General features: G+C 30.0%; 1 protein-coding gene across 1 annotated transcript in view; it reads right to left on the bottom strand.

Annotated features, from left to right (window-relative positions):
• The window catches only part of LOC142326864 (kin of IRRE-like protein 3), a 97,102-nt gene that overhangs the window by 377 nt on the left and 83,314 nt on the right, over positions 1-13,411 (bottom strand). Inside the window, exons 4-5 of the mRNA XM_075369597.1 lie at positions 12,263-12,396; positions 4,837-5,095 (exon numbers count right to left, since the gene is read on the bottom strand). Of these exons, the coding sequence (XP_075225712.1) occupies positions 4,837-5,095; positions 12,263-12,396 (393 nt within the window). The remainder of the gene's footprint in view (positions 1-4,836; positions 5,096-12,262; positions 12,397-13,411) is intronic.

The raw sequence follows: 13,411 nt of genomic DNA, 5'->3' as shown, positions 1-13,411 counted from the left end.
ATAAAATCAGAAAATAATTTACAGGCATTTATGAGAAAAATTACTTCTAGGGTTAAATAATTTTAAATATTTAAAATGAGAATGCAACACTATATTTAGTTAAAGGTTAAATTTACCCAGTGATCAAATCCTATAAAGCATATTGGTTATCTCCATGGAGAAGATGACATAGGAAGTGCTACTGCACTTTGTGAATAATATACTAGTACAATGTCAAACTGCCTTTATCCTTCTTCAAGCAAAAATAATATATCTAATTAGACGGACTTGAGAGAATTCCATTAGTTAAAAAATTTTAATATTGTAAGATGGATTAAAACATGCTATTCATTATTAGTAATATTATTGCTCAACTAGTTGCTGTACTATTTCCCAAATAAATTTAATTATATAAATAGATTTAAACACATAAAAATGATACATTTTAAGTAATTAAGTACTTCATATATACTAATTAAAACTGTTTAATGATGAAGTAATTTAATCAATTTATTTTTAAAAAAAATGCAATTTAAGGTACAATAGATCATATTAAACTTCTTTCAGTCATTCAGTAGATAATTTATTACGTGATTTTAAAAATTAAAAATTAACTGATAAAATTACCATATTTATTCTCATAATCCCTGCAGCATTTTTCATGATTTCCTGTTTAAAATTTTGGGGTGTGGGTCTTATTCAAATCATTTTAATGATTGTGTGATTATTACTGCATGAACGATTATATTTGTTTAAATATATCATTAAATTTTATATTTGAAATGTACACTCAAGAATTTGGAAATAAACTATCTTAAAAGTAGCATTTATTTAATCTTTTAAGAGTAATTAGCATGTTTTATCATAAGATCATCATCAACATTGGAAACATCAACGTTACAGTCATTCGACACCACATTGTCCTCACATTCACTACATGAAAAATCTATACCCTCACCAAGTTCAAATTCTTCCTCTTTCTGGAGCTCAAATTCTCTTAAAATGTCTTTAATTAACCCAAATTACTTTTCAGTTTAAAAGAAAATACTGATTCACAAATAGGAAAAATGATCAAAAATAAAACAAAAATGGTATTCACAAAAAATTATTTTACCAGCCAGTGATATGTCATAGTCGTATGACTGTGACCATGAAAGGTTGTACAAAAAACAGATACAACATGAAAACAATGATGAATTTTATTATAATACCTGCATCTGCCACTAGAGAAAGAGTACAAGGAAAGGTACTGAAGCTTATTATGATGATGTGACAATAGATAGCAGATAGCACTTTAGTAGAGCAAAATTGGTGAAGCTGTCAGATACGACACCACTTTGTACATTAAGGTCACGTGGTACCATGAAAAATAATTTTTTTCATTTTTTTGTTTTTACTGCCAAATGAAAGAGCAGAGTTTTCTGGAGAGATTGATACTATATTATAATCGATAGTCCATTTACTAAATTTCATTCTTATTTCATCTAATTTAAGAAAAAAGCCTGCACATGTTTTCTTTCCTAAGGAACATTCACGAAAAGTTGCATAACTTAGGAATTTTTGTATAGATTTTCACTTTTTTTTTTTTAAACTGTATGCATATTTTGTTGTATGAGTTGGCAACCTTGTCAAGCCGCCTTTTTAAGTATTATCACAGTTCTGAAGTATTGTCAGAATTTTGTCATTTTTGTTTTTATTTTTTCACATCAGTTAATGCATGTCTGTGATTTTGCAGCAATAATTATTTTTTTTATTTCCTTCGACAAACACTTTTTGTAAAAAGCAAGGGTAAAGGAGGAAGAAATCATGTAAATATGTTTTGCAATGAACCAGGACCTAGTGTTAGGTTATGTGTATCCGATGCTAGATCTGAAAGTGAAAGTTTAGAATCTTCTATTTTATGTACCACTTCTGAAAAGAAACTAACCACAATCAGTAGTATTTATTCAAATACTGAAATAAACAATAATAAACTGCATGAAGGTTATATAAAGGTTAATTATAAACATAAATCAGCTGACTTCATTGATTAATTTAGGTGCCAAGTACAGATATTGTAACAGTGTTTTATTGCATAAGAAAATACCAAAGTAAGACCAGGCTTAGCTTCAAAAATTCATGTTGAATATGCTGTTTGTACACACAATATTTCAGTAAAAAAAAATTACTGGCTCATATGAAAATTATACTCAGTTTGTTTATGGCCTATATACCATTGGTAAAGTGCAAACATCCTGACAGATATTGTGCATGGTTATGAACTTACCTCCGCCTCTAAGTTTCTAAAATTTTATCACTTGCTTAAGTCTGTAACTGAACAATTGGCAAATGAATCAATGAAATTAACAGTGATGTAGGCTGTGGAAACCAATGAAGGTTCCAGTGATTTGGCTGTAGTGCTATGGCATATGGCAAAAGCAAGGGTTCAAGAGCCTGAATGGTATTATTACTGCCACCAGACTTGACACTGGGAGGTGATAAATTTAGAAATACTTAGCAAATATTGCAGAGACTGCATTAATTGTAAAAATGAAAATACTAAAAAATAAAATATCTTGAAAGTAGCAATTGCACCAAAAATTATTCACACATAAGTGGTGAAATGGAGGCTGTGGGTGCAGTAAAGATTTTTACTCAGTCCCTGACAAATTACGGGGTGAAGTACCTAAAATATTTAGGAGATGGTGATAGTAAGGGCTTTGCTTCAGTATTACAGACAACACGTAATAAAAATATTTTACTGTCTGATGGAAAAAAAATGTCTGGCAAAGGTAGTGACAGACAAGGAAATAAATAAGTTACAGTTTTACTATGGTAATGCCATATGACATAATTGTTCCAGTGCAGACCAAATGAAGCGAACTGTTTGGACTATTTATTTTCACTGGACTTCAATGGATGAAAAGCCAGTACACAACCTCTGTCTCACTGGAGGTGCAACTGGTGCAAATATCTCATCCCACTGGAGATGCACTTGGTGCAAGTATATAATAAATGTAAAATTAATAATGAAAACTATGTTCACATAAACCCTTTACCAAAGGCAATAGGTGAAGTAATTAAGCCAACATTCAAAAGTTTAGCTGATCCAGATTTATTAGTAAAATGTTTGGATGGACCCACACAAAATCCAAACGAGGCTTTCAATCATATTGTGTGGTCACGCATTCCCAAGGCAGTATCTGTTGGCTTGACAGTATTGTCATGTGGAGTTATAAGTTTTAATTATGGGAATGCTGAACGTATTAAAATTATAGAAGCATTTGGATTAAATCCAGAAGTAAACATGGTAAGGGTCTGTAAGGGATTTGATGACTGACATCTGAAAGATGCTTATAAAGAAGCAGAAGATTTGTATAAGAAGAAGAAAAGGTGAAAAGAAAAGCTGCTGATGAAGAAGAAAATCGATGATGCTTTCTATGATGCAGTTCTAGTATTATGGTAAGTGAAAAAGTATTATGTTATAATATTAATATGCATTTTTCCATATTTTTAGAAATTCTTTACTTATGTTCCTTTTTCTAAAAAATGGTTGAAGGCAGGTGAATGAAATTTTTACAGTAGTTTTATACGGTGTAGATGATGTACCTACTAATTTTTTTATAGCAAGAAATTCCAGTTAGAAAATAAATTAAAAATTATATTTTGGCAAAATATGGCAATTGAAAACAGACGTCAGGGAGAACAATTTTTTGAAAAGAAGTTTCCAAGAAATCCATTTAAAATATCTCAGTTTTATAAAGGGCCCAGAAAGGTCTGTGCAAAAGCTCATTTTTGTAGGCCTTTTGGGAGCTGAGAAAAAGGAACATGAAATTTGAGAAATTAACATTGTCGAGTTACGGGGTACCATATGGCCTTAAGGGTTAATATGTTATGTCTGTTATTAGTTCTTTATTCTATAAAAAAAATATTAGAATGAAATGTATCGAATGAAAAAATTTTTTTCTTTATCAATCTTAAAAGTAGTGTGCAGGGTCTTATATGCTGCCAGGGATTATATGGATAAATGTGGGTATTTAAAGTTATGCAAAAATTGTTTTTTCTAGACTATATTTTCAGAACTAATTATACGGCCCTTTCTTGAGTAGAGATATAAGCCAAGTAAACAACTGACGATATGTAATAATTGTCACAATCAATCAACTATTACTGACAGTTAATGACAAATATTAGTTTTCACTTTGCTTGTGAAAACTTTACCTCATTTAATTTATCATACATTATCTAACACATTATTTTAACACGTAAAACATTGTTGTCTGTTAGCTATCACGACAGCATTATCAGTTTTTACTTATTACAATCATAAGCTTTTACTTATACAATCATAACACACTACCTGACAGTATTTTATAGCTTATGATGATTTCATGGATTTGAAAAGCTTTTTATATAAATTGTAAATTTATGTTAAACCTCAATAAAACTATATTTAACACACACGCACACATATATATATATATTGGTGATGTAGAAAGTTTACATTAAGCTGTGAAAGTATGTAGTCCAAAATAAAGTTCAGAAGTAATGTTAAATAAATCGGTTAGATGAGATTGTTTTTATTTTGTGCTTAGAAAGTATTCTCAAATGACTTAAATAATAAAATCATAATTAATGAATTAGGACTATGCACTTTAATACTATAAACCAATAAATACTACCTGTAGAGTAATACATTATAGTGTCAATTTTCAAGTTTACTGAATTTTAATAGTCTTAAAATTAAGTCTCCTATTTCATTAACTGTTAATTGTTTCTGGTTCTAAATATAACAAATTATGAATTTCTGCTGCATTATTATAAAAATCATTAAAATAATATTAATGATGGTTTTTTTACAATTTGATTTTAGTTTACCTTGAACTCTATCAGCACGGGAATTATGTCCAGTGTCTTTAACTTCAAGTACAGGAGCACGTTGTGGTTTTTCACCTTCAACACTCTCTTCATTTGAATTCCAGTATATGGTGGCAATTGTAGCAAGACATTTAAGTTTTAAATCACCATTTTTGAAATGTCTTTGCTCTACTTGAAATTCTAATCCTAATATTGCTCTTTCAAGACCTTCCTCCTCTGATGCTACTTTGTATGGACCTCGTAAAAATGAACTGTTTACCTACAAGAAGAAAAATCATGAATTCTACCTTAAAACTTATATTAATTAATATTCTGAATCCTTAAAATTAACCGATTAAAAAAAAATCAGATAATTTATTCACTACACTAAATGCTTCAATGAATACTCATTTCTGTGTTATATTCATCACTTGCTATTATCACAAATTTATCAAACAGAAAAATAATTAAATAAATAACTATAAAATATTATGACTTAGTTTCTCTTCATCTCAACCCCTAAATGAAGACAATAAGAAAAAACCATCAGATCATCTTTAACCTGTTTTTTTAACATGCATTTTTTAAATTTTGATTTCATTCATGAAATGAATGCTTACTCAGTTATTCGTCTGAGCCATCAATTGTCATATGATTAACTCTAATAATCAAGCTGTTTTATATTGCCCTACCAAACTGAAGACAAGTCCCAACTGCCTAGCTTCTCATTTTCAACATACTGACTTAAGTTTATATTAAATAGTTCCTGTGTTTTGAGTCATGCCAAGTGACTAAAACTAATTCCAAACTGTGTTATGTAGAGAATGAGTGAAGTGAATAAAAATCAGTAAGTACTTATAAAAGAGTACTTATTAAGTAAAGTAAGGTCTGAAATGAAAAAGTAAGTACTGATTTTGATGAGAATAAACATTTACTATTACTGACAAGTTAACACTTAGTGGAGTCAGTGAGTACTGGCAATAAACAGTATTTACTTGCTGCAACATAAGTAAACACTGATTGAATAACATCATAGTATGCATGTATTTGCTATCAAACAAGTTGAATCATGCCTGTTACAACTTTTTATATTTTAAACAATTGTTAAACATTCATAGTTATGGATCTTGGTAGCATTTCGTGTGTAACATCTAGCCATGGAAGCGTGCAGTGATGACATTTTTGAGCGTGGTGATGATGAAACTCAGTTTGAGGAGCCTATTTCTGGTATAAAAAATGAACACAGTAGAAAATGTTTAGTTAGTCTTCTTAAAAACAATAGAGTGGTTTTAAGCAGATCAATGACGCCAAAAATAGTATCAGCTAAAGGAAAAGTATGGAATTTAATATTGTTAAAATATGAGAAAAAACTGGACAAAAAGCAACTACAGAGAAACTTAAAATCATTAATAATACAAAAACAGAGCTGAAAAAAAAGACTGATAAAACTGCTACAGGCAACAGAAAAATCAGTTTGTGTGACTGGGAAAATGAATTTATTGAAATGAAGTTCCAAAATAACCCACTAACCCTTAAAGTTCCTGGTGAAGTATGTGTTGGTACATCAAAAGATATAGACTTTGATGTCTCTACTGAATCAAGTAGCAATGATTTTTCCACTTCTGGACTCGTCAAATATATCATAAAGAGAAAAACCCAAAACTTCAAGACTGAAGAAGGTTTGAAGTTAAGTGCTACTAAAACAACTTAAGTTGATCGAACTGCAGATGAAAAACGAAGAACGTAAAATGACATTTTTGAACTAGTCGGAGAAAAAGCAAGAGCCATCAGTAGAACAGGAACTATGTCAATCTTATTCTACAGTTTATCAGCCGAATGAAATTTGTAATTTTTCAATAAATAAGTAGACTAATAAACTTTTTTATACCTTCCCTATTCTTTCCTTTTAAAATTATAAATAAAATAAATAGATAAAAAAAAGAAAGAAAAATAAACAAAAACATATTAAAAAAAGAATGCGTGTGAGTTTTGGGACTGAGCATTTGTTACAGCACAGTCAAAAAATAATGTGCTTGCAAACCGCACTCACAGGTAGCATGCACGTTCAAAGTTGTAAGGTAGGGCGTAGTCCCCAACGATTGACCTAATCCACCCGGGTTAGTTCAAGCAAGTGCCAAAATCCAGTTGTAACCACAACTTGATTTTGTATGTGTGCATTTGTTCACCACAAAAAATTATGAATTGGTATTTAATGTTTTTTTTTTTTCACTGTAATCGTTTATTTTATTATTGTTATTTTTTACTTTTTTTAGGGGGTAGGGATTTAAGGAATAAAATAAGGTTTATTAGTTATCTTTACATTTTAATTATCATCAGCAAGTGCAAGTATGTCAGTAATTTCTTTTCATTTTTACTGCCCTCTCCATCTCAGAGTTATTTCCCCATCTTCTTCTTTGTAATATAGTGCTTCCTCTGTTAATTAATTTTCTATAAATTCCATTTCATAATTATCATTTAAATGCTTACACAAGCATCAACAACTTTGGGAACAAAGTTCCCAAGATACACACTGATCCCATATGGGCAGATAGAACTTTATGGGCTGAGCTTCTCCATATCCTACTGTCATGCGTACTTACAGGCCATGATACATCTGCACTTACGAATCTTTCTGTAGCGTTGCAGGTTGCCTGTACATTAATGTTTGGATAACCTTTCCTATTTATATAGAAATCTCCTAATTTTGATGGTTTTGTAATTTGTATGTGAGTGCAATCCAAAGCGCCTATAACAGTAGGAATTTTAAAGCACGATAACCACTTTTCTTGCGCTTCATTAACTTCTTCCACAGTTTTAGGAAAATTTATCCACTCTTGTTTCATTACTTTAATCTAAAAATGTCTGCGCTAAAACCGCTACAGATTGTTTGACAAAGCGAAGTAACTGTTTGTATTTACTTGGACATATTTCTCGTCGCTGTTTGTACGCTTTACACTCACACATTTTCATAAAAGCTGCCATATCTGTTTAAAAAAGAGTTTTAAGTCAGCACAGGACCAACCTGAAATATAAGCACGCAAATACTGAAAAATATTGATATGTATTCTCACAATTTCAAGTAAGTACTGAATACCGCAAGTATCCACTGGTAATTATAAGTGAATACTGGAGTTGCAAGTAAGTACTGGCAGAAGTCAAGTACAGTCAACATTATCAGTAAATACTTATTTTTTATTCTCAATTTCTTCAGTGATTACTTGAAAAACAACAAGTAAAAGATTTTACTTATTTTTATTCACTAAGCCAATTTCTCTAGTTTTAGTTTACCAGTCCCAACCTTTAATTACTGTACTTAATAATATGTCATTTCAAAATTCAATATATATATATAACACAAAAAATTATTTTACTATAATTTCTAATAAGGCTCATCATTGATCTTATAACATTTCTGGCCTTTTTTTTAGAGGATTTAACTCTCAGATGATAATTAGTATTTTAACACAATATATTGATAGTACTGATAATAACCATGTTAAATGTGAGAAAGTGAAGTAGAAAAACTTTTTTAAAAAGTTTCTTTTTAATGATAACTATCTTGAATAATATACCGATGAAAACAATGTACATGTAGGCACAGAGGTACTACTGTATTAATATTTATAGAAAACTACAAATATAAAAAAAAAAAAAAATAATATAAAATAAGAAAAATTGTGTTATGTTCTCTTCTATTGTACGTAGTACGTCTATTATAAGTAGTATATTTTTAATAATAATAAAATATTTTATCATTGTAAAAAAGTTAATTACCAGAGTTTAAATAAAAGTTTAATAAGATTCCAATAAACATAATGAACTTAGGCGGAATGGTTTAGGATATAAAATATTTCCAAGCAATTAATTGTCATCCTTGAGTAGTAAATATAACTTTATTTTAGGATTCATTATTCTAAACAGATAACTAACTGCTGAATTTTCTTAATATCTGGCACCACTAGAATTATACAATTTATATAAAAACAAAGTATGCACTTACCAACAATTGTGAATATTGACTAACCAAGCGCTTTTGGTTTATTCCTCAGTCATCAGAGATTACTGATTAATTATGAGTTTGTAGTAGTGCATATAAATTTTTATAAATGGGAATTAAAATGAGAGGAAAAAAAAATAAAATTATTATGTTCATAACAGTTGAATGTCAATAGTTAAAATAAATACAAGCTTAAAGAAACACGTCTTGTCAGCAAGATGTTTACAACTGTTATACCTGTTGATAGAGGAATAATCCGAAAGCACTTGGATAGTCAATATTCACAAATATTGGTAAGTGGATACTTTATTTTTATATAAATTAACAGTTAGTCCAATACAAATCAATGCAAAAGTTTGTTTACATGGATAACTTGACTGAAATCTACTTTAGGTGTTTATTTTGTCATTTTTCATTATTATATTTATTAGTCTGCCTAACAAAAGAGTTATTTTATAAAAATCTTAATATTAGACAATAAAAGATAATTTTTCTCCATATATCTGTCAGATATTAAGTTTTTGATTGTACAGAGTGATTCAAAGAAACAGGAAATTAAAAAGATTAAATAACGTTAATAAAAAATTTTGTTAGAAAATGAATTTTATTTCATGTATTGTACAAATGTTGCCATTTTAGAATACATACATTTTAGTTTATTTTTTAAAGATGACATCTTCCACGTGACCTCTTCTACATAAACACTCACAAAGTCTCTTCGTTAAATTGTTCATGGTTTGACGTAACATCTCAACTGGAATTTCCGCAATTGCTTCTCGGATCTTTGCCTTCAGTTCTTCCGTTGTAGCAGGTCTACTGTGGAACACTTTACTATTAAGGTGATCCCACAAAAAGTAATCGCAAGCTGAGAGATCAGGTGATCTGGAAGGCCATCTAATGTCACCATTTCGTGAAATGACACGTTGTCCAAACAATTGGCATACAGCTGCCATCGATATTCGTGCAGTATGTGACGTTCCTCCGTCTTGTTGAAACCAGGCTGTGTTAAAAATTGGTGGAAATCTCTTTTGTTGTTCCACAACAAAGGTTTCAAGCATGGCTACGAAACGAGCCGACGTCACTGTAATCGCAAGACCGTTGTCATCCTCAAAAAAATAAGGGCCTATAACACTGTAAGATGACATAGCACACCACATGGTCACTTTCTGGCTGTGCAACGGACGCTGGTGTAGCTGCGTAGGATTTTCTTGTGCCCAGTAGCTGAAATTTTGCTTGTTAACAAATTCACTGAGGTGGAAATGCGCTTCGTCTGACATCCACAGTTCGTGAACAAACTCTTCGTTATCATTTATCTTCTGAAGCATTACATTACAGAATTGTGCTCGCACAACTGCATCATTTGGTTTCAGTTCCTGGATGATCTGTAACTTGTATGGATGGTATTGCAAGTCCTTCACTAACATTCTTCGAACACTTGAACTATGCAATTTTAAAGATGCTGAGAGATGACGGATTGACCGATGTGGACTTCGTGTGACAGCATCTTGTAAAGCTTGAACATTCTGTGGTGTACGGACGGTTCGCTCATGGCCTGGAGGTTTCTTTTTCATTGCCGAACCAGTTTCCTCAAAATTATATATCCATGTTTTAATTGCATGTGCTGATGGAACACGGTCGTGCCATCCCAGATTAAAACGATGGCGAAATTCTCTACGCGCTCCCTCCACATTGTCATTGTTTTTGTAAAATGCTTTGATAGCAAATGCACGTTGCGCACCACTCCAAGGATCCATGACAACTAAATGGCAGGTTAGGTTAGAGAGGTTGGCGCCACTTATCAAGTGGTACCAATCGCCCACGGCTACCAACACAACTTTCAAAATTTCCCGTTTCTTTGAATCAATCTGTATCAAGATTCATTCGGTGAAGAGTTAATATACAATTTTTAAGCTCTACCTCTTTTAGCATGTGGTTTAACTTGAAAATATTTAAAAAAATTTTAGTATAAAACATTGATCATAAGATAGACAACAAAAGAAAGATGGTTCAGTATTTGGAAAAGTGATATGTGTATTCAATAAACATAGAAAATAGCAAGATGATCATGCTAATTACAAAAAAATATAAATATTAAAGAAAATAAATTAAAAAGTATGTGGTGTGCAAACAATATGAAATCAAACAATCTACACCTTTTATTAATTCAGAGGATGGCAACATAAATATCAATCATGACAAGATTCATAAACTGAGTTTATTTTTCAATGTGAAAATAGAGCAAAATTAACTATGAAAAAAATAAACTCAAGCAAAATAAAACTTTACCTTCATTTTTTTTTTTCTGTAAAAAACAATTTCAATTATGACAACTAAATTTAAGATTTATTTTGAGGTTTGACTGACAATAAATTTAAGGTTTATAAATTTAAATTTTAATAACATGAAAACTGAGAATAAGAACTGAGATCAAATTTCAGGTAGCAGAGATAAATTTTCATAGAACTGAAATATGAAAAATTTTAATAGACTGATTGAGAAGTATCAAGACCTAGAGATGAAATTTTTGTTAAAAAACAGCTTCAACATATCCTCATGAAACTTGGAACAGTATCAAGTAAAATACAGAAGAATGAAAAGGGTAGAGCTTGAATTCATTTATACTGAATGTTCTGATTAGTACATTATGCTTCATTATCTAGATCACATCAAATATTGGTAGGTCAGCTAGACCACTGATAAAAGAAAGGAACTAACATTTTCTACATAAATCAAGATAAACTATGGCAAAACCTTGATCAAGTGGTGTCACAAAAAAAATGAATTATAAAATAAAAAAAAGATGTGCTAAAAATCCATACTTAATTATCAAAATTAACATTTAAAATCATTTCAGGTGTTAATAAAAATTATCTGAGAATATACTTTTTTTTGTACTTTTACAATTTGTTACTTATCCACTCTACTTTTGCAATTATAACAATTATTAATTATATGATGATTTTTGTAATTATTATTTGTACTTTTATTTATTTTTTGTCATGTTTTATCATGCTGTACACGAAGTTTATTCTTTATTATTTGGTTTATCTGTGGTTTGTGTTACTGTTGTAAATTATGTTCCATAAAAATAATTTAAAAAATTTCTTTCTAACTTTTAAACATAAGTATGATACCAACATTCTTAATTTTTTTGCAAAGCAAAAATATATATATATATATGCTTTGCAATTAAAAAAAAATATATATATATTTTTCTTTTTTTGCAAATATACTTGTTTTGGCTTGAATTAGTATGTTTTAACATGGCCCTTACTTTTATCATTCTTTTAAATCAAAGTAAAAAATTCTTAGACATTAAGTATGTTTTTTTTTTCAAAATTAAGTCTTATTCACTTTTCTTGAAAAAAAGAAAATGAAACCTAATTTATGAAAATTTAAAATTAGTAGAAAATATAATATGAGAAAAAGTATATTATAAATAAATCTTACTTGGTCACCATTGATGAACCACGTAAGATGAGCAGGTGGCTTAGAAGAACCTGATGTACAATTAACATGAACCCAATCACCTACTTGATAACGAGGTCGACCTCCTGTTATAACAGGTCCTTCAGTTGGTAAAGCTGTAAATAAATTTCCGGTTAGTAAATTATTATGAATATTTTAATCTCAAATGTTGCATTCCTTCATAAACAAAAAAATAAATTATGTTTTAGTGAAAATGAGGCTGGCTTTATATAGAACTTCAAAATCTTTGAAATTTTCTTTTCGTTATTCTTTTAAATAAAACTGGTCAATAATGATTTTGTTACATGGTCAATTATTTGCTGAATTTTATGTATTTTTGGGTGCTGATTCCAAACATGAAGTCATGATTTCCCTATCAGCCTCAGATTTTTTTGCAATTGCCCTTCCTATTTTCCAGCATGTACATGTGTGTGAACAATACAAGTGCAATATATTATTTTATTTATTACGGCAATTAAGTTGTTACATAGATTATTAATTTGAGTTGATAAACAGCCAAGAAAAATAATATTATTATTATTTAAACAGTAATTAAAACGATAAACAGTAATTACAAATGTTACATATATAATTCATGTCATAATTTTTTCTAAATTTAATGTAACTCAGTCACACATTGCGCAGCATATATGAATTTTGTTTTGGTGACTTAGTAATGGATGTAATACTGTAAACAATAAACAATGTATCATGCTGGCTAAGAAAAATTTCAACTAGATCAGTTAAGTATGAGCTCTCGTGTGTAAAACATTTGGTGGTGCAGTTATTTTTCCTTCCAATTTGTGATTTTATTTTTTCCTGTAAAGTCAGTGTATATTCTACATCAATGTGTAAATAAAGTTTTGTAATACATGTTTGTAAGGGTAATGCAGTGAACTTTTTAATAAAAATGCCATGCAGTTGCAATAACCATCCAGATGGTTTCTGCTAGACTTGTGGCGAGTAAGATTAAAATCTCAGAAAAGAAATAACTCCACTGATAAAAAAATCCTATGAACTACTACCAACTTGCCGTTGGTGAGGGGGCTTCAGTGCTCAGGGATACAGAGTAGCTGGACCGAAGGTGCAACCATATCGGAGAGGTATCTGTTGAGAGCCAGACTAAGGAAT

Source organism: Lycorma delicatula, chromosome 6 (assembly GCF_047948215.1).
Source record: "Lycorma delicatula isolate Av1 chromosome 6, ASM4794821v1, whole genome shotgun sequence".
Classification (NCBI taxonomy): Eukaryota; Metazoa; Arthropoda; class Insecta; order Hemiptera; family Fulgoridae; genus Lycorma; species Lycorma delicatula.
Note: the sequence above shows the minus strand (reverse complement) of the source record. Positions and strands in the feature narration are given on the sequence as shown.